The sequence below is a fragment of the Ochotona princeps genome, chromosome 22, assembly GCF_030435755.1.
Source record: "Ochotona princeps isolate mOchPri1 chromosome 22, mOchPri1.hap1, whole genome shotgun sequence".
NCBI classification, from domain to species: Eukaryota; Metazoa; Chordata; class Mammalia; order Lagomorpha; family Ochotonidae; genus Ochotona; species Ochotona princeps.
In genome coordinates, this window is record NC_080853.1 from 7,720,412 (window position 1) to 7,744,721 (window position 24,310).

Here is a 24,310-nt window from a genome sequence, read left to right on the forward strand (position 1 = left end):
TTAATTGTGGAGCCTCTTTCATCCAACCCTCAACAACGTCATTTTCAAGAACTACATTTTTGGAAATGTTCACCATCAGTTGTTCACATTATTTGGCGTCTTAAAATTGTGTATTTATTCAATGTTCCATTTACGAGGTGTTCAGTTTGCTTTACAGGCTCATGAAGCCAGAGGAATAAACAGAAGAGGCGGCAGTGTTGGGCTCTGGGGAACTCTGCTGCCAGGGAAAATCTCAGCTGACGCCCAGGGCAGCAGGAGGAGAGGTGATGCTGAGCTTGGGAGGCCATGGCCGCCGCCGAGGCGGGACTCACCGCACAGGAAGGCCACTGTCCGCAGGGTCTGCTGCATGAGGATCTGGGTGACCGGGGAGAGGTTGTGGTGTGTGTAGTGCGACATCACGATGCCCGAGAAGAGGATGGCCATGATGCCTGCAGCGAGAGGGGCAGAGCACAGCCGTGAGTGGATCTGCTGTGTGACAGCCACAGCACGCCTCACACCGCCTGCCGTCCCTGTGGCCCAGACTAAGAGAGGGCTGGGGCCTTCCAAGGTGCCAGAATAATGTCTCTCTTATAACCCTGGTTCCTGAGAGAAACCTGCACTCAGCTTCTTATGGGAAATCTTGGAATTCAAATGACAGCAACTGCTCAAGAATTTAAAATTTTTCTGCATAAACCCCAGTTGGAGGTTGGGTTCTGAGTGTTACTGCCACCTGTGCGCTTGATCTACTTATATGGAAAACGGGCCACCTAGGGCAGCATTGTGACGTTGCAGGTCAAGTCCCTGCCTGTACCACCTGCATCCCATTTGGGTGCTGCCCTTTCAATCTAGATCTCTGCTAATGCACCTGGGAAAGAAGATGGCCCAAGTGCTTGGGCCCCTGCACCCATGTGGGAGACCCAGACAGTTTCCAGATTCTGGCTTTGGCCTGGCCTAGTCCCAGCCTTTGAGGCCATTTGGGGAGGTGAGCGAACAGACGGAAGATTTGTTTATCAGTTTCTCCCTTTATCTATAACCTGTCTTTCAAATAAATAAGCCAATCTCTTTTTTTTTCATCATTTTTACTTTTGGATGTTTTTTACGTAGTTAATTAGGGTGATAAGGGTCAAGGGCCACAGGACAGTGGGTGAGATCACCATTTCCACATTCTCTTTTTTTCCTTCCTGCATCTGGGAGAAAAGGGGAAACAAGGAGAGAAGACACACCCAGGCTCCCAAACTCCTCTGCACCCGGGGATGGAGGACCGCCACCCGACACCACCCCAGAGTCCCCATGTGGGGCCTGCTCCAGGGGTCCTGCTCTTGAGGTTTTGATAATTCAACAGTTCTGAATTACTGCTGATCTCATAACTTCAAGCATGATGAAATCTCTCCAGAATCCACTGGCTGACATAGTCTACCTTAGAGTCTCTGTTTGCTCAGATTTTCACTGCCAGCACTTGGCTAGCTGGGGTGGTTGATCGATTTGTTCTGTCCTCCATCCTCTGTTGTGGTACCAGGTGTCTTCTGAAGACTCCAGTGTACTGCCATATCCTCCATGTGCACCTGGATATGCTGTCCACTGCTCCGTCTCAGCCACTGAGGAGGCCCAGCTCTGACACATGCACTCCATGGTCAGACCATGGCACCTGCAATTCTCTCCATGGTTGGGGTTTTGAGTCCAGCAATTCAGTTGGGGGGAATCCCCAAAGAAACTTCATCTGAGGTGATCCTAGACCTGATTCCTGTGTGTGCCTGTCAATACAGGGTTGAGCACAATCCATCGCCCCAATCAGCTTACGCACATGCTGGTGGATGCAATTGCTGGGTCAGTTCTGCCGCCAGCCCTGTCTTCTACAAAAACCAATGGGTGGCCCGGTGGCGTGGCCTAGCGGCTAAAGTCCTCGCCTTGAACGCCCCGGGATCCCATGTGGGCGCCGGTTCTGATCCCGGTAGCTCCACTTCCCATCCAGCTCCCTGCTTGTGGCCTGGCAAAGCAGTCGAGGACGGCCCAAGGCTTTGGGACCCTGCACCCGCGTGGGAGACATGGAAGAGGTTCCTGGTTCCCAGCTTCGGATCGGCACAGCACCGGCCTGTTGCGGCTCACTTGGGGAGTGAATCATCGGACGGAAGATCTTCCTCTCTGTCTCTCCTCCTCTCTGTATATCTTTGTAATGAAAATAAATCTTTAAAAAAAAAAAAAAAACAATGGGTGGTGCAGCCTAGCCCGATCCTGCCCACCACATACTCAGCTTTCATGTATACCAGTGGGAGCTGCAGCCTAGTCGGAGCGACCCACAATAACCCACACCAGACCTGCCTCCTGCCCTGGTTCCTATGCTTGCCAGGATGTACAGCAGACTGGTCCAGTCTGTCCCACATCCCATTCAGCTCTCATACATGTTAATGGGTACTGAAGCCTCATTCAACCCAACCAGCCCCACTATCCAGCCCACACATGTGCTGGCAAGTGCCATTCCCTATCTAGCCATGCCTGTCTCAGTCCTGGTTCTCATGCTCATCAGTTGGAGTGACAACTTAGGAGGGAAGTGCCCACTGTTTCCCTACTGGGCCTACTCCCACTCCCAGATCATGCACTCTCCAGGTGGTTCTGCAGTTTAACTTGACAGAATTTGCCCCCCATGCCAGCATCTGCCAGCTAATACTGCAGCAGAGCCCAACAACCCTACACCCACTCTGACTTATGCTTGCACCAGTAGGAACAGTCAACCCAGCCTGGCTTTCCCCTAGTCCAGCTCACACAAGGCCAACAGGTATTATAGCCCTGCCTGGTCTGGTCTGCCCCCATCCCAACTCATCTCCAGTGGGAGTGGTGGTCCAGCAGGGGAGCCCTCAATATTCCCCTACCAGCTTTGCCCCCTCCCCACTTGGTCTCAGGTATGCTGGTTGGGTGCTGTGGCTCAGTCTGGCATGGCCTGCCTCATCTCAGCATTTGCCAGTGGGTGCTGTAGCCTGGCTGGGCCCAGCCCACCCCCAATTCCAGCTCCCGCTGGTGGGGATTACAGCCTAGCTCAGTCCAGCTGGCCCCGAGTGCTCGCCCTCATGTGAACTGGCCCAACCCAAACACCATTCTGGTTCTCAGATTCGCCAGCAGGTGATATGAACTGGCTCAGCCTGGTCCCCCCGACCTGCACCAAATTTATGCTGGTGGGTACTACTCCCTGGCCTGGTCTAGGCTGCTCCATACTGTAGTTCTTGCACTCACCTGCAGGGACTGTGTCCTGACAGAGGAGTTCCCCAAGCTCCTCCATCAGAATCTCTCCCAGTGCCAGATCTCGCGCACACGGTGGGTCCATGGGTCAGCCCTACTTAGTCCACCTCCTGTCCTAGCACGAAAAATGGCCTTTCCTGACTGGCCTTCACCCATTCTGGTTTTTACTGTTGGGTGTTACAGCCCAGCTAAGCCTGGTCCACACCCAGACACAGCTTCCACATGGCTCAGCACAGGGAGAGACTTAGCCTAACCCGTCCTACATCTACCCTGGTTCTCACGAGCACCAGTGGGTGCTGGAGTCTGGCCCAGTCTGGCCAACCCCAGACCCAGTCCACACTTGTGCTGAGGGACACTGCAGCCATGTCCAGACCAGACAGCAGTCCCCACTCTGGCCTTTGTACTCACCAGTGGGAACCACAACCCAACCAGGGCATCCCCTTTGCTCGGCAACCAGGCCTGTCCCCAGCCACAGATCTTGTGCGTGCCAGTGGTTGCTCTGACCCAGCTTGGCCTAGTCCCTCTCCTGTCATGATTTTTGCTTTTGGATGCTATAGCCTGGAATGACCTGGCCTGCCCTTAGTCCCATAACTCACTGGGACCTGGCCCTGCTCCATCTGCTCCCATCCCTGGCTCATGCAAACCAGTAGGTGTGACAGCCACTCCAGCCTGGTTTCTGCACTTGCCAGTAGGCTAAGGTTTGCTCAGCCCTGCCTGGTCTACATAAGTAAATCTTAAAGGAAAGCCACTATATAGACTCAAGGGCTAGAGTGTCCATGAACCCCAGGCATAGCGCTGGTACAAAGGGAACTCCTAGGAACAGCTGGCAGGCAGCGAGTGATTGTAAAGTACCCTGTGATGACATAGATGCATGAAGGTCATCAGACAGACAGACAGGCACATGGGACCTATATGGCAGGTGCTTTGTTTAGAGACTGCCAACTCTTGCCTCTGCACAGACAGGAGAATCCCAGTCCCTTTCTGGGCTGGTGGGGCCTGGACCTGCTCTGGCCCAGCCATGCTGACTTCCCTGCTTTCTTGGAGCCTGATAAGCTCCCACCTGCCCAGAAGCCCCTTGACATCTGCTGTTCCCCAGCCCTCCTTCCTCAGCTCTTCCCCGCAGCCCGGGCCAGTGCCACCTCCTTGGGGAGACCACCCTAACCAGGACAGTGGCCTCCTCCCCCCACAGGCGCCACGCTGTGCTGCTCTCCACTGTCACGCCACATGCCCCAGGTCCCTCTCGCTCCCTGCAGCACACGTGTTGGCTGACACGCATACTTCCTTCTTTTTTTTAAAATCATAAGTATGTTTCATGTTATCAACAATGAATAAAAAACAGTAAGTAGGCTTTCATGACATTAAAAGGAATACAGTTAATAAAACACAACCAACGTGTTCCTATTTAATCGGTAGAAGGACAAGAAATTCATCAGGGAGTGGACGCTGCCCTCGTCTTTGGGAGTGACTGCAGCAGAAGATGGGCTTAAGACAGGCAGCCAAGGCACAAGAGGCCATACACAGAAGAGAACGGTTTCCAACATCAGTAAAGCTCTACTTCACTCTGTGTCCCCAGTGCCTTTCTTCTGGTAAACTCAAGAGTGAATCTCCCTCCAAGCAACTGACAATAAATCCCCCCAAAATAAAAACAAGAAAGCAAACATTTAAAACCTAAAATTCAGACAGGAGTCACTCCATTTCACACATATTATGAAAAATGAATTTTCTTCAATCTTTCACCTATTTTACTGCATAGAATCCACTGAAATAACATCACATGCTAACTGAACATATCCACACATACTTCCTTTCTGTTGTAGGCAGGAACTGGTCTATTCTGGTTTACCACCGCGATGCAGATAGCTGGGACAGTTCCTGGCACAGGGGCAGGCACCTAGCCAATGCTCACTGAGCAGCTCAACAGATCATGTTTTCCATTTCCTTTCTCAAAATTTAACAGTATGTTTTGGTGTTCTTCCTACAACAAACAGGCCAAATCATTTTAAGTGGCTGTGCGGCATTCCATAGTAAAAATCGGCTAGAACTTGATCCTTCCTATTAGTGGATGACCAGGTCATCATGTCCACTCTTTCTCCTAGCAGCAAGGTCATGCAAGGCCATGGATCCACACCTCTGCCCATGGAGGCATGCACCAGTTCCACCTGCAGCCGGGCTTAGGCTGCCACTTGGCAGGAAGTGTGAGGTGCAGATCCATGTTGTCCTCATTTGTTAGCCCAAAGTCCCTGCTTTGCAGCTCATCTCGTGTGGCTCCGTCCAAGCTCCCCCATGTTTGCGAGCCTGGTTTGCTAAGGGCAGCAGCGGGCTCTGCTCGCATCCTTGATCCTTCAGAGCCGAGGGCCCAGCAGCCGGTCTCACATCAACTGTAGTGAGGGAGGAAAGCAGTTCACGGCTGGACATTAGACCTTGACTCCTCAGGGGGTCTCTCACCAGCCCCTTGCCTTGCCCACTCTGCCTTTCAAGTAGGTAAGTTCATCTTAAAATCCATTCGGCTGGAGGGTGTTGCAGGGGTTAAATTGCAGCTGGCAGCCCTTTTAGGTATGCAAGTCCCAGCCCCAGCTGTGCTGCTTCGGAGTCCTCCCTGACATTGCACCTGGGAAAGCATCAAATGTGGCCTGCATGCCTGGCCCCTGCCACCCACAGTGAAACCTAGAACGGAGTTTGTGGTGCTAGGCTTTGGCCTGGCCCAGCCCCAGTTTCTGCGTGAATGAAACAGCAGATGGAAGACCTCTCTCTCCCGCTTGCTCTTGTTTCGCTTTTTAAATAAATAAATAAATGAATAAATGAATAAATAAATAAATAAATATTTTTAAAACAAACAAACTTAAAAACAAGGATTCCAAAAATCGTTTGCTCGTACTGAGGAGTAACCAGAGCAACTACACGCCTCGCTGTGCCGAGAGTGAGGGCGCTCTCCACTCATCCTGCCGGGACCACAGGGCACTGGGCCAAGGCCAAAGCAGGAGGCACAGCCCCGAGGATGCTCCCCCGCAGGGCTGACTGGGCTGGCCCGCCTGTGGTGCTGAGTCGAGGACCAAGTGGGTACTCTGAGGTTACATGGCTAATGAGAGAGCGAGCTCAGAGTCAGACCCAAACACTGTGTCCATAACAGGCCCAGGGTTCATGGCTCCCAGGATGAGGAAGTCCTGCATGGAACCACACACAGTAAGTCCTTCGTGATGCGCTGGAAAAGGGCTTACAAAGGAGAAAAACAGCAAAACCTCCCCCTTCTCATGTGCGCCCCGCATGCCACTGGGAGGCGCCTGCAACACATGAGGGCCAACCCGTCTGCTCTGAAGACCTTGCCTGACAATCGCCCAAAGGCCAAGAGAGACGCAGCCACTTCCCACACCTGCTGGCCTGCACGGCTTTGTCCTCACTGTGTGTGCAGCAAGGTCCCGAAACCTACAGAAAGGAAGTGTGGCTACTCTGAAGGAAAACCAAGAAAACTCACCTCCTGTTTCCATCACTAATTCCAACTGGGGCCTGAATTGCATCTTTGAGTGATATTCATCTCAAGGGGGCAGGAGAACAACCAGGAAGACATCGTGAAGTGGGTGTGCTGGGCGGATGACTCATAGTAAGGCCCATTTAACTGCCTAAATCAGTCAAGGTTAGCAGGAAGCTGATGGCAGGTCCCGGATGAGACCACCTCGGGGGAGCAGGCGTAGGCTCAGCAGCAGAGCCTGGAGGTCACAGGGGCTCCTCCCATGAGGAGGACCTCCCAGCTTCCTCAGCAGGATCTGCTTACAGATGCCCCGGGTAACCCCAGAGAGAGCAAAGCCCAAGAGAACTCTGCTCAGCTGAGTCATAAAAATCCCCGGGACTTCCATGGTGCCCCTGTAGCAACGGCTGCTATGCAAATCACCATGCTTCCTTAAACAGCAAGACGAGCTGGTAGAAGCTCTCCAAAAGTTCTCCAACCTGGAGCACAGGCAAACAAACAGGGTGGCCTCAGGGCACCAGTGTCCGCATGGCTGCGCCCAGGGTGTGGTGCTAGGCTGCTGCCCAACTCTAGGGCCTTCTGAGTCTGGCACTCAGCTGATTCCAGTCTGCATACACCAAGACGATGCAGGGACACAGGAAAGCAGCAGCCAGACACGTCCTGAAGATGGCTCAGTCCAGGAGCAGTTTGGGTTCCCATTAGCCAGAGGGGCACGAAATGCTGGGGCTCAGAAAAATGACACCCCAACTGATGGTACCTGCATGTGCTGAGTGCAGAAATCATCTCAGAATCAATGGGTCGCTGACACCCACCCTCCCCTCTTGGTCCTTTCCTCATCCAGGGGTGGGGAAGGCCTCGGCTGCCCCAGTGTCAGCCTTAACCTAAGGGCCGGCCCCAGAGGACACACCTGCCTTCCATCCTCCCCCCAAAGTCTCAGCAACTCCTGCAGAAGCGACACCCGCATGGACTTATCTCAGACAACATATGTCCCGCAGCCTTGCCAAGTTCCAGAGAATCACTTTAGGAGCAGATTTCTGCCTTGAGGTCTGTTCTCTCTACCAGCAACCATTTGCTTTCTTGAAAGGCACCCACTCTCTCCAGCCTCTTTGCCCTGTGACGGGGTTAACCCTCTGGACCTCCCTTCAGTCATGCTCTGCACGGGACTACTGTACTGAAGTACATTAGTGAAGTTGTCAGGCCTCTCCTCGTACTCAGGCCCCCCTTCACCTGCGTGGGAAGCTGCAGGAAAGCTCTGGAGAGCAACAGCGAGGCGTCTTTAAATCCTGAGCTGCACACACGAGGGACAAACCTCCAGCAGGAGGAGGCCGAGCACCTCTCAGAGAGATGTGGGGTTGAGGGGGGGTGTGCAGAGACCGCTAGCGCAGAGACCGCATAACCCAGAGCCAGGCGGGCCCTCGGCGGGCACTGTCTCAGCCTTGTGGTTCTGTGCCCACCTTGACAGTCCACAGGCAAACCTCCAAAGGACTGAGCTGGTTCTGGGGGACTCAGATGGCAAAGGGCAAGAGAAGAAGAAAAAATGAATGGACTCAACACTCCAAGAGCTTCCATCAGGGGACAGAAGGCATCAGGGGACAGGATACCAGGGCAGCTGCTATGAGGCATGCCTCATGGGCGCGAGGATTCAGAGGTGAGCAGAAACACAATGAAGTGAGACATGGAGGATGCAGGAACGAGCTGCAGGGAATCTGTGTGGATAGACAGTGTCCACATGCCCAGTGGGGTTAACAGGAGCTCCCGCATGGCACAGGAAAAGAACAGTGAACTTGGATCAGAGCAATGGACACTAACCAAAACAGAGCCCATAGGAGGCCGATGACATACTGGCCACAAAGCTGGTGTCACTGAGCTCCCAGCAGGGAAGGAGAGCGAGGAGCAGAACACTATTTAAAGAAATGAGCAAAAATTTTACAAAATTTAATGAAAGCTATGAACTTCTACAACGTCTAAGCCCAAAAAGCTTAGTGAACCCCAAGCAGAATATAAACCAAAGGGCACCAAGACACCCCCAAATCCAGGTGCTACACATCCATCGGGATGGCTCAACTTCCTCCTAAACTCTCACTATGAAAATACACTGAGCACACACCACATGGCCTCATTTACCAGAGCGACATGATGTGTATCAGCAGGTGTGGGGGCTCAGGGACAGGCAGAGGGCACCAGGGCACCAGGCCAGCTGCGACCCACTGATCAAGGCCCATGGGGCCATCTACCCAGTTTACCCTGGATAAACTACACCTCAACAAAGTTAGGGCAAAGTCAGCCATCCATTAGCAGGGGTCACGGTACCCCCCGCCACAGCGTCCCTTTTCCACAGCAGGTTTCCCAAGGGCCTTCTTTCCAAGGCCAGGATCAGACCAAAGGCAGCTGCCTGCCCTCAGCAGCATCCTTCACAGGGGAAGGGAGTCAGGCTCCTGACCTGCTTCCAGGCCTCCATGCCCAGGCCACCATCCCCATAATTACAAAAACCACGGATGAAGACCGGCTGCCCACCTGTGGGTGGGAACACCAATCAAGCCCAGTCTGGCGGCTCAAGGCTGCCAACTGAGTAAAAGCAGGGCAGGGACTGAGTGGTCAGCCCGCAGCTGGTGCACACCATCTTCCCTGGCGCTGGCTCTGCTGCAGGGTACCGCACACCTCCTCCCCAGGGTGCAACACGAGGCACCAGACCCCACGGCCTGCCCCAGAATGTGTGCTCGTGATCCCCTCTGAGCACCTCTTTCCACACAGGAGTGTTAGCAAGATGAATACAAGTCAGGTGTATCCAATACATGCTACCTTCACATCCTCAGGCCATAGCCAGCCTGTGTTTGACCCCCTGGGTGGCCACAGAAGGTGTTTTTGTTAGAGGAGGGGCTTGCAGGCATCAGTTCTCAAGTCAAACTACTCGATATGAATCGAGTTCCAACTCACTGAGACCCTGTGCAATGTATTTTATCTCTCTTGGCCAGAGTCATTTCATCTGTTGGGGACCTCCCTGAGTCCACCTCACATGGGCTACAACAGAGGAGGAGAAATGAGAGAAAGTGGGCACACACAAAATGTGACCATGATACCCACAGATTCACAGCACACCAGATCCGGCCAGCCTGCACCACTGGCGCAGGGAGCCAAGGACCCCTTTTCTGGCTCGGGCTCTCTCTCACTTACCTGAGAGGGAGATCCCTTCTGCGAGACCGTATGGCAGGTACGCAAAAATGATCATCATGCCGAACTCCAAGGACGGCGTCTTCCTCAGGTCAATGTGCTTCAGCACGTAAGCGACCAAGGTCAAGGAAAGAGACTCGAAGGACAGCTGACGTGAGACGCAGTGCAGTCAAAACTGCCAGTGTTCCAAACATGGAAGAGGTAGGATTTGGGAACATTCTAAGGGTACAATTGAGAACTTGTCCTTCTGGAATTTTCCTTTGCAAGAAGACTCTCATAAGCTAGGGAATCTGACAAAATACTAAGAAATGTAGTAATGAGACAAATGGCAGGGAAAATTGAGTTGACTCATTAAAAAATGCTGATGGGGTGGCCATATGGCGTAGTGGTTATCAACCTGTGTGGGATCCTACATCCTGGATCAGAGCCTGGGTACAAGTCACAGTTCCACTTTGGATTCCAGCATCTAGCTAATGTGTACCCTGGGAGGCAGCAAGTGATGGCTCCGGTAGCAGGGTCCCTGTCACCATGTGAGAGACCCAGACTGAGATCATGACCCTGGCTTGGGCCTGGCCCAGTTCTGGCTTTTGTAGGCATTTGAGGGAGAGCTCTCTCACTCCCCTTTCAGATAAAAGCAATGAATAAATAACTGTATTTTTAAAAATGCTAGGCTGCTGCTGTGGCACAGTAGGCTAAGTTGCTGCCTGCAGTCCTGACATCCTATATGGGCACCAGTTCGAGTCCTGGTTGCTCCATTTCCAACCCAGTTCCCTAATGTACCTGGGAAAGCAGTAGATGATGACCCAAGTACTTGGACCCCTGCCACCTACGTGGAATATCTGGAAGAAATTTCTGGCCCTGGCCATTGTAGCCATTCGGGGAGTGAACCACAGGATGGAAAATCTCTCTGTCACTCTCCTGCTTTTCAAATGAAGTTTGGAAGAACTGGGAATGTTCCAGACGCCTGGAGTCACAGGCAAACTTAGCTCTGTGCATTTCTCCCATTACCAAGGGGACTGCTGTGGAGATTAAACCACTGAGTGCTGTCATACACTGGGAACAGTCGCCACCACAGGTCCCCTGTGGGCCCTGTCACCCTCCGCCTGAGGTGCTCAGGTGAGATCCTGAATGGGCACCTGCCCTCCTAATGTCCTCGCACGGGGGTCAATCTTCCCCAGCTCGGCTGGTGTCTAGCTCCTGCCTCTTCACTGAGTCAGCCAGATCCTCAGGTCTGTCCATGGTGCCCATGCGCATGCCCAGGGCACTCATTTTGCTCCAACATGGCTCATGGTGCCTGGGGAAGCTCACGGGACTCCCTCCACTCTGTGAGAAAACACGGGGGAAAAGCGCAACAGAAATTCAGTTTTCTCTTCTCTCCCCTTCTGTTTATGGGTGCAGTATGAGAAGCTGTCAGCCACCAACACAGAGCTTTTACGCTTCTGGACAAAGGAGTGGATGGCAGGAGGAGCCAACAGCATGGCAGGAAAACAGACCGGTAGCCAGGCAGGCGTCTCTTCGGGCCATCTGTGCAGCAAACTGAGCGTGGAGGAGGCCAGCTGGCCTCGCTGAGCCGCAGGCTTGGGCGCAGCAGTGACGGCGAGGGCCTGCTCCTGTTCACACATGCTGTGTTTTCTCCATCAACAACGGCATCCTGGGCCTTAGCAAGCCTCTTTCTTAGCTGCTGGGCAAGCTCATGGGCTGCGAGGCGCCAGGCAGAGTGCATGGCTTGGGTGGAGCTCCCTTGGAAACACCCTTCCTGATCCTTCCAGATAAACACTTTCTGTGGAGTAAAGATTTCCTCAAATCGACATTTTCAATGAAAATCAGTTTCTAATTTTCTGAATGTAAGGACTGAGGCAGTGGAAAACGGTGCAGTGATGTTATAAGCTAAACCTCCTACATGGCACAAGTTCGAGTGCTAACTATTCCACTTCCCATGCAGCTCCCTGCTTGTGGCTTGGGAAAGCAGTAGAGGATGGTTCAAAGCCTTGGGATCCTGCACCCACGTGGGAGACCTGGAGGAGATTCCTGGCCTAGCTTCAGATCAGCTCAGCTCCAGCTGTTGCAGCCATTTGGGGAGTGAACCAGCGGATAGAAGACCTCTCTGTCTCTCTGAAAGTCTGCCTTTCTAAGAAAAACAAATAAGCCTGGGGAAAAAAAAAAAAAGAGAGAGAGAGAGAGAATGCAAATCCCTGGCTGTGGTCACCACACTCTCGGAACAGGGTAGCCCCCAATCCCATCTGATGTCCATTAGGGCACAGGCTTTTGTAAGCTTTGAAAGTGACATCATCAACTTCACATGGTATATTTTAAATCATGGAATTGAAATCAGTGATTTTTCAACCCAAAACCTTAGCTGATGGTCCTCCTTTATTGGTTCCCAAGGGACTGGAAGAAAATGGTCAGAACTGGAGGGAACCGTGGGCCACCTGCACTGCTCCGTGTGTGCCTCCTGGCAAAGGATATCAATGCCGAAATCAAGCCGGTCAGGATGCCCAGCGCCGCAGAGCCGAAGAACATTTTGAGGAAGTAGCCAAGGGCTTGCAGAAAGGTTTGCCACCCACTGACATCGGACATATTTTTTCTTGTTAAACCTTCAGCTGTGCTAAGAAATGAAAAAAGGAAACAAATTGAAATGTTATTGACAAAAGTTCTTGGAAATTCACTTAGGGCTTCAAACTTGCGCCTTGCTTATGCCCGCTCATCCACTCACCCACCACTGAGCCAAGTCAATGTTGACCTGTTCACCTCTGTCCTGGGGGCTGCACTAGTTGCTGGGCATTTGGAAAGGAGAGCAAAGGCCCTGGCCTTGGGCAGATGCCCTCAGTGCAATGAGGAAGAAGCATGGCATGGGAACTACCGATACCCTGGCAGACGGCACAGAGGAGGGGCAGTAACAGCCTGGGTGGCCAAGGAAGCTTCCTGGGCTGTGCATGGGTTTGGACCAAATAGTTTACAGGAAGAAATGCATGGAAGCTCCCACAGGGTGGGAAACTACATGTAGAGGCAGGAGCCTGGGGACACTCAACTGTAGATTCCCGAGGCCAACACACAGGCAGGGAGCAGGCTGAACTGGGGCCTGGTGGAGTAACAGCGCCAGGGCACAGGGTCTGGAGACGCGCTGGCAGTGTGTCCCACACACAGGACTACTCCATGGGACGTGTTTTCAGCTTGGACTCCTGCAGTGAAACCTGAGGTGGAGGCTGTGCAAGATGGCAGCTTAGCGAAGCTTCAGAGGCTTAATGCTGAGAGGGCAGGATGAAGGAGGAAGACCGGAAAGGACTTTCCTTTCACCGCAACAAAACAAAATGAATGTCAGCAGTCACTGAGTAAAAGTGTTGGTTTCAACCCCAAAGGGAAATGCATCCTCACTCCATTAATCAGGAGCTCTCCCCTACACACACCTCTAGCTGTGGCTTCTACCATCCAACTCTAAATGCACCCACAGCTCCACCTCCCCCGCTTCCCTCCCAGGACCGGGCCGCAAGGGTCTCAGCATACATCCTTGCCTCCATGCAGTGCCGAGGCTGTGCCCTAAAGCAGGACACGCCTGCTGAGGCTGCCAGTCCTCAGCGTGACCTGCTCCCCATACCACCATCCTGGCCTCTCCCCCTCACCTGGGGTAGGGCCACTCATCACTGGTCCCTCCCTACAGGGTCCTCTTTCACCCCTGCCTGGGCCCAGCTAATTCTGGGCACCTGCTCCTCACCAGGCCAGCCCACTGACAGGTTCTCATGGCTCCTATTTAGTCATGGCACGTGAGAACTAAATCTGTTGCCCTCCTATTCACGACCTGTGGCTAGAGCCTAAAGCAGAACCAGGCACATAAAAAACACAACATTTCTGCTAACTCATTCAATGAAACAATGAAAACTGCTAATACTATGCATCATGAGCCCGCTTCTCCAAACACCTAGGAAACTTACAATGCAGCAAATGCCCTGAGAAGTCCTTCAGAGAAGACCCCTGACGTTCCCACATAGCTGTCTTCCAGACCCACCTGAACCCACAGTCACCCCCACCCAGGCCTTCCCAGGAGACCCCAGGCAGGAGCCGGCAAGGGAGGCCTCAGCCACACCAGCGCCCCACGGTGTGCAGCTGGGACACAGTCGGGGTCACTTCCTCCTTCTCCCCACGAGGAAGCTGAGGCCCAGAAAGGGTGAGCAACGCGTTGAGGTCCCAAGGGGTGAGCGGTGGATTCAGGGTTGGCACGAGGAAAATGAACAGAGTCCAGACTCTCTAGACCAGCGACTGACTATAAGTAGAGTGACAGAGAGGCAAAGGGACACATCAAGTGAGGATCTCCCTTGCACAGGTTCCCTCTCCAGCTGCCTGCACAGCCAGGGCAGGGCCAGACCAGACCCAGGAGCCAGGAGCTTCATCTGCATCTCCATGTGGTGGCAGGGGCCCACTACTCAGGCCCCCCAGGCACCTTGGCAGGAGCAACACTGCAAGCACAGGTGGCACTCAGACACGCGCTGACACGGATCATGCTTCACCCCATGTTGTTTCTTATTTTGTTCTCACACCCTAAGAAGCAAAAGACAGGGGCTAGCACAGTGGCACAGCAAGCTAACCCTCCACCTGTGGCACTGGCACCCCACATGAGCACTGCTTCTAATCCTGGTCCCAGCTCCCTGCTGGTGGCCTGGGAAAGCAGCGGAGGATGGCCCAAGGCCTTGAATTCCTGTACCCATGTGGGAGAGCCAGAAGCTCCTGGCTTCCAGCTTTGTTCAGGCCAGCCCAGCTCTAGCTGCTGTGACCATTTAGGGAGTGACCCATCAGATGAAAGATTTCTCACTGTCTCTCCCTCCCCATTTCTTCTATAACTCATTCAAGTAAAAAAATACATCTTAAAAAAAATACAAATAAAATACAATGGGGCTTCAGGATCCATTTCATGCACTTAAATAGTACCTAGAGCAAGCAAAAGGTCTCCTCCATAGAAGTGAGTATAAAAATTGTCATACTAACAATTCAAAGTTACTAATAACTTCATTAAAGCTGAGGTATTTGGGCCTGGCATGGTAGCCTAGTGGCTAAAGTCCTTGCCTTGCATGCACCAGGATCCCATACTGACACCAGTTCTAATCCCAGCAGTCCTGCTTCCCATTCAGCTCCCTGCTTGTAGTCTGGGAAAACAGTCGAGGACGGCTCAAAGCTGTGGGACCCTGCACCCATGTGGGAGACCCGGAAGAAGCTCTGGGCTCCTGGCTTTGGATTGGCCAGTTCCGGCCATTGTGGCCACTCGGAGAGTGAATCAACAAACGAGCAATCTTCCTCTCTGTCTCTCCTCCTCTCTGTATATCTGTCTTTCCAATAAAAATAAATAAATCTTTAAAAAAAAAAAAGCTGAAGCATTTAAGAAGGTGATATTTAGGGCCTGGTGCGGTAGCCTAGTGGCTAAAGTCCTCACCTAGCACACGCCGGGATCCCCTATGGGCACCAGTTCTAATCCCGGCAGCCCCACTTCCCATCCAGCTCCTGCTTGTGGCCTGGGAAAGCTGGTTAGGAAGGCCCCAAAACTTGGGAAGTGTATCAGTGAACAGAAGATCTTCTCTGTCTCTCCTCCTCTCTGTATATCTGACTTTCCAATAAAAATAAATAAATCTTTTTAAAAAAAAGGTGACATTTAAGAAGGGGTCATTTATACACGTGCTCAGTGTCAAGGACAGATGCTTCAGTTCTCAGCTCACCAGAATAGAGAGCATGGCGCTCACAGGACGTGACTCTGTCTGAGCACCCCGGGCAGGGGGAGGACGTGACTCTGTCTGAGCACCCCGGGCAGGGGGAGGACGTGACTCTGTCTGAGCACCCCGGGCAGGGGGAGGACGTGACTCTGCCTGAGCACCCCGGGCAGGGGGAGGACGTGACCCTGCCTGAGCACCCCGGGCAGGGGGAGGACGTGACCGTGCCTGAGCACCCCGAGCAGGGGGAGGACGTGACTCTGTCTGAGCACCCCGGGCAGGGGGAGGACGTGACTCTGCCTGAGCACCCCGGGCAGGGGGAGGACGTGACTCTGTCTGAGCACCCCGGGCAGGGGGAGGACGTGACTCTGTCTGAGCACCCCGGGCAGGGGGAGGACGTGACTCTGTCTGAGCATCCCTGGCAGGGGGAGGACGTGACCCTGCCTGAGCACCCCGGGCAGGGGGAGGACGTGACCGTGCCTGAGCACCCCGGGCAGGGGGAGGATGTGACCGTGCCGAGCACCCCGGGCAGGGGGAGGATGTGACCGTGCCTGAGCACCCCGGGCAGGGGGGAGGACGTGACCGTGCTTGAGCACCCGAGGCAGGGGGAGGACGTGACCGTGCCTGAGCACCCTGGGCAGGGGGAGGACGTGACCGTGCCGAGCACCCCGGGCAGGGGGAGGATGTGACCGTGCCTGAGCACCCCAGGCAGGGGGAGGACGTGACCGTGCCTGAGCACCCTGGGCAGGGGGAGGACACATTCAGGAACTGGACTCATGGTTGGTTTTGTTCTTGAAACAACACAATGGGCAGAGCAGCCATGTAGGAGTCCTTCAGGGACCTCTTGGGCAACCTGGCCCAGGGCTGGCTTTGAGACCATTTGGTAAGCAAACCAGTGGATGGAAGCACACCCATCTCTCTTTGCCTTTCAAATAAATAAGTAAATCCTAAAAAGAAAAAAAAATCTCATCTTAGGTCCTTTTTGCAGCAAAGTGTGGAAAAGCTCAGAAACAGGCCTACTCCTGACAGATTTTTTTTTCTTTAAATAAATCAGAGACAAAGCATTTGAGCTTAGCTCCTGATGTATAAAAATAACTCATGATGTCATCTCCAACTTGGGCAAAATTCGTTATCGCAAATGTTCAGTACATGTAGCCAGGATATGAGATGAAAGTAAAAAGCAGAAGGCTCAACAGCTTTCAGAGTACACTTCCAATACGAAAAAATATTGCCATCAGTTGTTTCAATGGTCTTGCAGCATGATGTATGATAATTTCCTATTAAAGTTATAGAAATTTCTGCCAAGAGAAACATGAAAAACCCAGTGAAAGGGAGCTGGCGAAGTAGGTCAGAGTGAGACAAAGAAAGGGACACTTTATAACCAATAAAACGGTGTTACAGAAGATTACTGTAGCAACACATTGGGGTATAAGTTTATTTCAATAAAATATAGGCATTCATGCACCCAACTATTACCCATAATTACTCCGGGTAGTAGCAATGTATGAACATTCCTTTGCTTGTCGCTTTTCTTTCTTTATTTACATGAAATGGATCGACTTCTCATTTTTCACAATATAGATTTAGAAGCATATGGGCTCCACCCTCCCCGTCCTCCCACACTTTCTCTAAATTTACATCAGCAGTATATGGATTACCCTTAGAGTAATCAGAATATTCCAAATGTCACTTGTTTGGTTTGGATTTTCTCTAAGGTCTAGGGAGTACCTCCCACCCCAAGCAGAGTCTGTAAGCGCTTCCTGCAGAGACAGGGCAACGCCAGGGCCAAGGTGGTCCAACCGGACCTGGGAGCGGGGCTGCAGCTCCAGTTGCCATGTCCAATCCCAGGCTGAGGCATCATCAGCCTCACTTTATGGTTGAAGAACCTTAGCCCAGAGATCTGGAATCAGAGCTGGCCCAGGGAAGGACACCACTGGGACCCAAATCCAGGCAACCTGACTCCAAAGTCGGAGCTCTTTCCACTACAGAATGTCACTGCACCGTCTACAATGGTGCTTTTAGGAAAACGTGAACTGCCACAGGGTGAACTACCACAGGGTGGTCATGCCAAGCAAGGAAACCCACAAGAGAAACAAGTCAGTCTTCACCGCAGGGCAAGCACCACTTACAGGACACAGCCCGACCTGGGCTCTGCTGTCCACCTGCTGGGGCTGACCAGGCTTTCCGTTCTTGGTAAAACTCTCCATGTCCCTAGGTCTCCCACGTGTTACTGGCCACCATGAAATGCAGACTGTATCTGAGAGGATCTTAGCTCTACTTCCTTTTCCCAGGAACCTCTTGACACTCTATGATCACCTCTCATGTCTCAGATGCTGGCTGACCAGCAGCATGTGGGAGAGACCTACAGCCTGCCTGGTAGCTCCCGCACAGGAGCACCTTGTGGAGGGTCAGCCCTGAAATGAAGGTGGCGTGTGACAGTGGGGACTCCCACCCAGACACAGGCTGCTGCATCATCGTCGTCTAGGGCACCTTTTTAGAACCCAAGGCCTTGGGACTCTTCCTGGACTCCCGGAAATCACAAGCCCCGAGGGTGGGGCCGGGAAGCCACATGTAATAAGTGCCTCACTCAATGCTGACGACAACAGGGCTTGGCGACGCTAACTTGCAAGTCCTAAGAATTGAACTGTTCTCTCATCATCCTAGGCCCTGACAACAGTCTTGCACACAACATGGCTTGCCTGGGCAGACAGACAGGGACAGTGCCTCACCTGGAGAACTGCCCACTACACCTGCAGTCAAGGGCAACACTGGGCCTTCCCTCTGTCTTGGAGGGCAGTCTGTGCTCTCCTTTCCTCCCCACACTTACTTGGTCAGGACAATGGAGACGGCATCGTTGAGGATGCTCTCTCCGAACACCAGCATGTTGAGCACAGGGTCCACGTGCAAGGCGTTGAAAATAGCGATGGTAGCCACCGGGTCGACCGCAGATATGAGGGAGCCAAAGGCAAAACTGCAAGGAGAGAGAAGACAGGGGTGATTCTGTAACATGCATTGGCTGGTCTGCACATTAAAGCACTAAAATCAAGGCCTCAATGCAACCTAACGTACAGTACACACCAGAGCCAGAGCAGCGACAGAAGACAGTGCGTTTCCCCCACTTGTCTGCTGGTCAACACTGTGCGTAGCACTGCACAGAGCCCACTCTAGAACGAGCTGCCAGGAACAGCTTTCCACCAGCAGCAAGAAGACTCTATGGTACCAAAGACGGATGGAAGATGCTTGCTTAGATACATCAGCTGAAGTCAGGCCTCTTGGCCAGAGCTACTGGAGTGCAAGAGCTATGCGATCGGACGACGGCTCTGCCCCGTGCTCCGTCAGCGTCAACTGCCACCAAGTCCGGTTTTCACTCTGATCAGAATCGTCCAGGGGAGTGCCCAAAGGGCAGGAGCACCACCAGTGGTGGACAGCCTGGATGGCACCAGCACCAGCTCCTAGGCAGGCCTGAGGGTCTTGCTGAGAACACCCCAGAACTCTATCAGCTTCCTACTGCGTCTTGGGCGCTGAGACAAACTGCGATGATGAACCTTCTCACGGCACTCACACCGCTCTAGGCACTGGCCCAGTACTAACACAGAGCACAACAACCCACACAGCAACCACAGGGCTTAGCACTGCCACTGTCCCAGGTCCACTGCAATACGGTGGCAACTCCAAGGCCAGTCAAGCAGCGAGTGGCAGAGCCAGGGCAAGACAGGCTCGAGCTGGCACTCCAGCAGGATGGGGCCACAGCAACACCCAGAGACTCAGATGGATTCAGAAAATGCAAGAGAAACCTGGGGGAGTCAATCTGGGCGGCATGACAAAGGGCAGCTGGGTCACTTTCATTTGGGAGATAGGGTGAGATGACCTTTATCTGAGCAAGGACCCCCGTGGCAGGAAGCAGCCAGCCAGCCTGAGAGCTGGGAGCAGAAGCAACAGCAAGCGACCCAACGTGGCAGCAAGCTCGGCTGTCTGACAGAGGTGTCCTGGTGGCAGCAGGTGTGGCAGGTGAAAACACCCCGAGATACCGTCCCTCCTCCTCCTTCAGGCTTTTCTGCCAGGCTTGGCTTTCTTCAGCAGAATCACCTGTGCCCAAGACAAAATGCCAGACAGGGCAGCGAGCTCGAGCTCTGGAGTCTGGGGAGGACTGGGCACAGCACATACCTGGCTGTCCTGCCAGTAAGGTACTCTCCAAAAGTCAGTAACTGGGGTATCCCCGTTTCTATGGGAGCTCCCTGCGGTGGGATGATGGGAACTCCCCAGGAGAGCCTGTGGACCCCACCAGTGATCTCTGTCCAGGCCAGCTGTCCTCTCATGGGTGAGCGTGTGCAGGAACTGCCTTACACCCCAGCTCCAAGGGCCGGGGCAGAGCCAGCACTTTCATCCCTGCTGTCCTCAGGATCTGTGTTGAGAGCGATCAGAGACCCCAGGGAAGGTGGTGGGGTTGTGGGGGGAAGGACCTTACTTGACAGCCCCTAGCTGGAACTGGTCCTGGAAGCTCATGCCGCAATGTCACAAGGGCTGCAGAGGCAGGGGTCTGAAGGGGTGGGGGCAGTGGCGGGAGCTGGGACGGGCTGTGTGCTGCCTGTGCTGGCCTTAACTGGCCTTCCACTCCCAAGGGGAGCGCAGGAGATGGCCGCTGTGCTTCTCCCTGCTTGGCAGCGCCCAGTTTTGCTCCAGGGGGCATAACCTCCTCCACCAGATGGGGCTCTCGATCCTGGGCCAACGAGGGTCACTAGGAACAGGCTGGCCCTAGGGGCAGGGAAGGCTGAAGTGAGGGTGACACAGGCTGGGAGCCATCAGTGCTGCCATGTGGAGCGGGCGTGCCAAGGATGAAGCCAATCAGGGCAGAGCTAAGTGAGGCCCCCTGGGAGGAGAAATTCCCACCACCAGGGTCCCTGGAAGCTGCCAAGCAGGAAGCAGCCCACACCCCACCTGGGGCCACTGTGGTTCTGACAGCCAATCAATTTATTTAATTTTTTATTGGAAAGTCAAGGTAAACAGACAGGATGAAAGGCAGAGAGGAAGATCTGAAGTCCACTGATTCACTCCCCAAATGACCACAATGGCCAGAGCTGCGCCAAGCCAAAGCTAGGATCCCGGAGCCTTCCTGGGGTTTCCTATGTGGGTGTAGGTTACCTAGGCTTTGGGCCATCTTCCACTGCCTTCCTAAGCCACAAACAGGGAGCTGGATGGGAAGCAAGGCCTCCAGGATTAGAACCAGCACCCATATGGGATCCCAGTGTGTACAAGGCAAGGACTTCAGCTGCTAGGCTACCATGCTGGGCCCAATAGTTAAAAAAAAAAAGGCTGAGTTTGAGTCACTCTGAAACTCAGAGGCCTGGTTAGCATGTTTCACTATCATCCCTGGGGCACCTACAGCAGAAAACCAGGGGCCTGCAACTGTAGGATTAACTGACGGCTGTAACTGATTGTGGAAGGCCCCCACAAATGGTGACGGCAGTAGAGGGCTTGGTTACATGGTGTGCGCTGGTTTTCTCTTTGCCTTTTCTGGATGTTTGACAAATTTCATAATAAAAAGCTGGGGGGAGAACTATGCTCATGTCATAGGAGCAAGGTCCAATCACAGCAGGGAATTTCTACCAGTGAATCTGTAAAGTTTGAAACAGGAACTATCTGTATCCCCAGGAGGGCATCTAAGAGACCGCTGAACCTGGCCGTGAGCTGTTCCACTTCACAGCTCCCTCACCCAGCCTTCCAGCAGGACATGTTCGACTTAAAAGGTGCTTTCTTCAGGCAGAGCGTGATAGCCTAGTGGCAAAAATCCTCACCTGTATGTGCTGGGATCCCATATGGGCAGCGGTTTGCATCCCAGCTCCTCCACTTCCCATCCAGATCCCTTTCCCGTGGCCTGGGAAAGCAGTCGAGGACGGCCCAGAGCCTTGGGACCCTGCACCCATGTGGGAGACCCAGAAGAGGCTCCTGGCTCTTGGTTTTGGATTGATTCAACTCTGGCCATTGCAGCCACTTGAGAGTGAATCATGGACAGAAGATCTTTCTCTCTGCCTTTCCTTCTTGTTTCTGTATGTCTGTCTTTTCAATAAAAACATTACATTTTTGAAAAAAAGAAGAAAGATGCTTTCTTCGTCGCATTACCTTAATAAAGGAAAAGTAAACAGACGGGGTGAAAAAAAGCACTTCAGGGTATCTAGGTGCAATTTCTCTCCAGCAGAAAGCTGTACATCAAAGTCATGCCTATGTTCTCTATAGCAGAGCTGCAGTAAGTGGGCTATGAGTCTCATGCTTGGCCTATACAGGGTTTCAGGAATATCAATTGACTTATCAACATTTAACATCTGGAAAATTCCATATAAAAGTCTACAGCTCTTTTGAAAAAAATTAAACATCTGATCATTTGGGGCTTCTACCTCCATGTGGTAACTAGCGGGGACTGTGGGGTGTGGCAGCCTCGTCCGCCAGCTGTGCTTGCCTGCTGGCCACTGCCCACCTCCCCTTCCCTGCCTTGCCCTTTCTGCTTGGTCAGGAGCTCTGCTGGCCCCTTAGCTGTGTGGTTCTGGGTCCCCAAAGGAGTCCTCATCTGGGGGACAGCCCCGGCAATTTCTTTTTCTTTCTTCTTTTTAAGATCTATTTATTTTTATTGGAAAGTCAGATTTACACAGGGAATGAGACAGAAAGATCTTCTGTCAGCTGGTTCACTCCCTAAGTGGCCACAATGGCCAGAGCTGAGCTAATTCGGAGCCAGGAGCCAGGAGCTTCTTCCAGGTCTCCCACACGGATACAAAGTCCCAAGGCTTTGGGCCATCCTTCACTGCTTTCCTAGGTCATAAGCAGGGAGCTGGATGGGAAGTGGAGCAGCTGGGATACGAACCTGCACCCATATGGGATTCCAGCGCATGCCAGGTAAGGCCTTCAGCCACTAGGCTACCGCGTCAGGCTCGGACAGTCACTTTCTAACAAGAAATAAGGCACAGATAGCACCTGCATGTGGAGAAGGAGAGCCAACCTGTGTACACTCAGCTTGGCCCGATCCTTTCTTCCAAGTCTAGTCTCCATCAGGTCAGTTTAACTTCTTTTTTCTTTTTTTTTTTTTTTTTAAGATTTACTTTATTTTTATTGGAAAGTCTGATGTACAGAGAGGAGGAGAGGCAGAAAGGAAGATCTTCCATTGGCTGGTTCACTCCCCAAGTGGCCGCAATGGTCAGAGCTGTGCCTATCCGAAGCCAGAAGCCAGGAACTTCCTTTGGGTCTCCCACATGGGTGCAGGGTCCCAAGGCTTTGGGCTGTCCTCGACTGCTTTCCCAGGCCACAAGCAGGGAGCTGGATGGAAAGCAGGGCTGCCGGGATTAGAACCGATACTCGTATGAGATCCCTGCGCATGCAAGGCAAGGACCTTAGTCACTAGGCTACTGCTCTGGGCCCAAATTAGTTTAATTTTATAAAAATTCATCCAAGATTAAAAAAAGAAAAGGGGGGAAGGAGCAGGTGTTTAACTTAGGGGTTAGGATAACTTGTCCTACACTGGAGTGCCTGACTTTAATTCCTAGCCCCAGTTCCTGAAGCCAGCCTTCTACCAATGCAGATCTGGCAGGTAGCTCAAATAATTGGGCTCTTGTCACCCACACAGGAGACGTGGACAGAGTTTCCAGCTCCGAGCCTCAGCCTCAGCCTTGCCAGCCCCGGCCATTGCATAGATGCGTTGGGGTGTGTGTGTGTGTGCGCACACGCGCATACCAGTGCACAGGAATGTTCACTCTCCCAAAAAACGAAATCAAGCAATATTTGCGTGGGCATCTGACCTCACAGGTAAGATATCAGCTAGGATACCCAGCTCCCACATCATAGCATATAGGTTTCAGGGTTCCATACCCAGCTCTGGCTTTTGACTTCAGCTGATTTGCAAATGCAGATCCTGAAAGGCAAGTGTAGGTAAGTGACAGGGTTCCTGCCACCCGTGTGGGACACCTGGACTGAGTTTGTAGCTCCCGCCTTGAACCAAGGCCCCTCCTGGTCATTGCAAGCATTCGGGGGAGTAAGCCAGTGAATGAGAGTCCTCTGTCTCACAAAATAAAATAAGTTATTAGAATTATCTAGCACTGCCTGAATCTCCAGCCAGCTGAGCCCAGAAGGGGCTGAAGGCTAGGATATCATCCTTGTGTTGAGGGGCATTTCCCTTCACTTGAAAACAGTAACAAAACATGGGGCCCAAGTTTGGCTTCACTTCCAGCTCCCACAGAACAGGAAGTGGCTTTGTGGGCTTTGTGTGTGTCCCTCTGGTTGGGGATTGTTCCAGACCCTGCCCCCCGTGGATATCAGAATTCTCTGAACTCAAGCTCCTTAGATCTGCATAGATTGTACAGCATCCTAGGTTGCTCATAGTACCTAACACAATGCAAGTGCTACGTACACGATGTTACACTTAACTGTTGAGGGAATGACAAGAAAAAGGAAGCCTGCAAACATCCAATGCAGACACATGGATTTTTTTTTTCCCCAGTATTTTTGATCTACGACTGGCTGAATACCTCGAAGTGGAACCAGAGTTGAAGAGTGGACTGTCTTATCAAAACTGCCACATAAAAAGCTATAAAATCTATGTCCCGGGTGGGGTTGGGGAGGAAATGGGACTGCACCTGTTACCAAAAGCACATCTCCCAGGGCAGCATTCTAAGAGTCGGCTCTCTGGTTGCTGAGTTGCTGCTAAGGACTCAGAGCTCTGGCTGGCTGGCCCCATTGGGGTACCTGGGGCTAAGCCCCTGGCCCCACTTCCCAGCCCCATCAAAGCTGTTCCCCAGAACACATCTGGTGC

The 24,310-nt window shown here is 52.8% G+C and overlaps 1 protein-coding gene across 1 annotated transcript in view; it reads right to left on the reverse strand.

The window, feature by feature from the left end:
- Positions 1–24,310, reverse strand: part of SLC9A8 (solute carrier family 9 member A8) — a 62,525-nt gene that overhangs the window by 7,849 nt on the left and 30,366 nt on the right. The window contains exons 8-11 of the mRNA XM_004585892.3: positions 18,350–18,493; positions 12,302–12,440; positions 9,839–9,944; positions 312–428 (exon numbers count right to left, since the gene is read on the reverse strand). Of these exons, the coding sequence (XP_004585949.2) occupies positions 312–428; positions 9,839–9,944; positions 12,302–12,440; positions 18,350–18,493 (506 nt within the window). The remainder of the gene's footprint in view (positions 1–311; positions 429–9,838; positions 9,945–12,301; positions 12,441–18,349; positions 18,494–24,310) is intronic.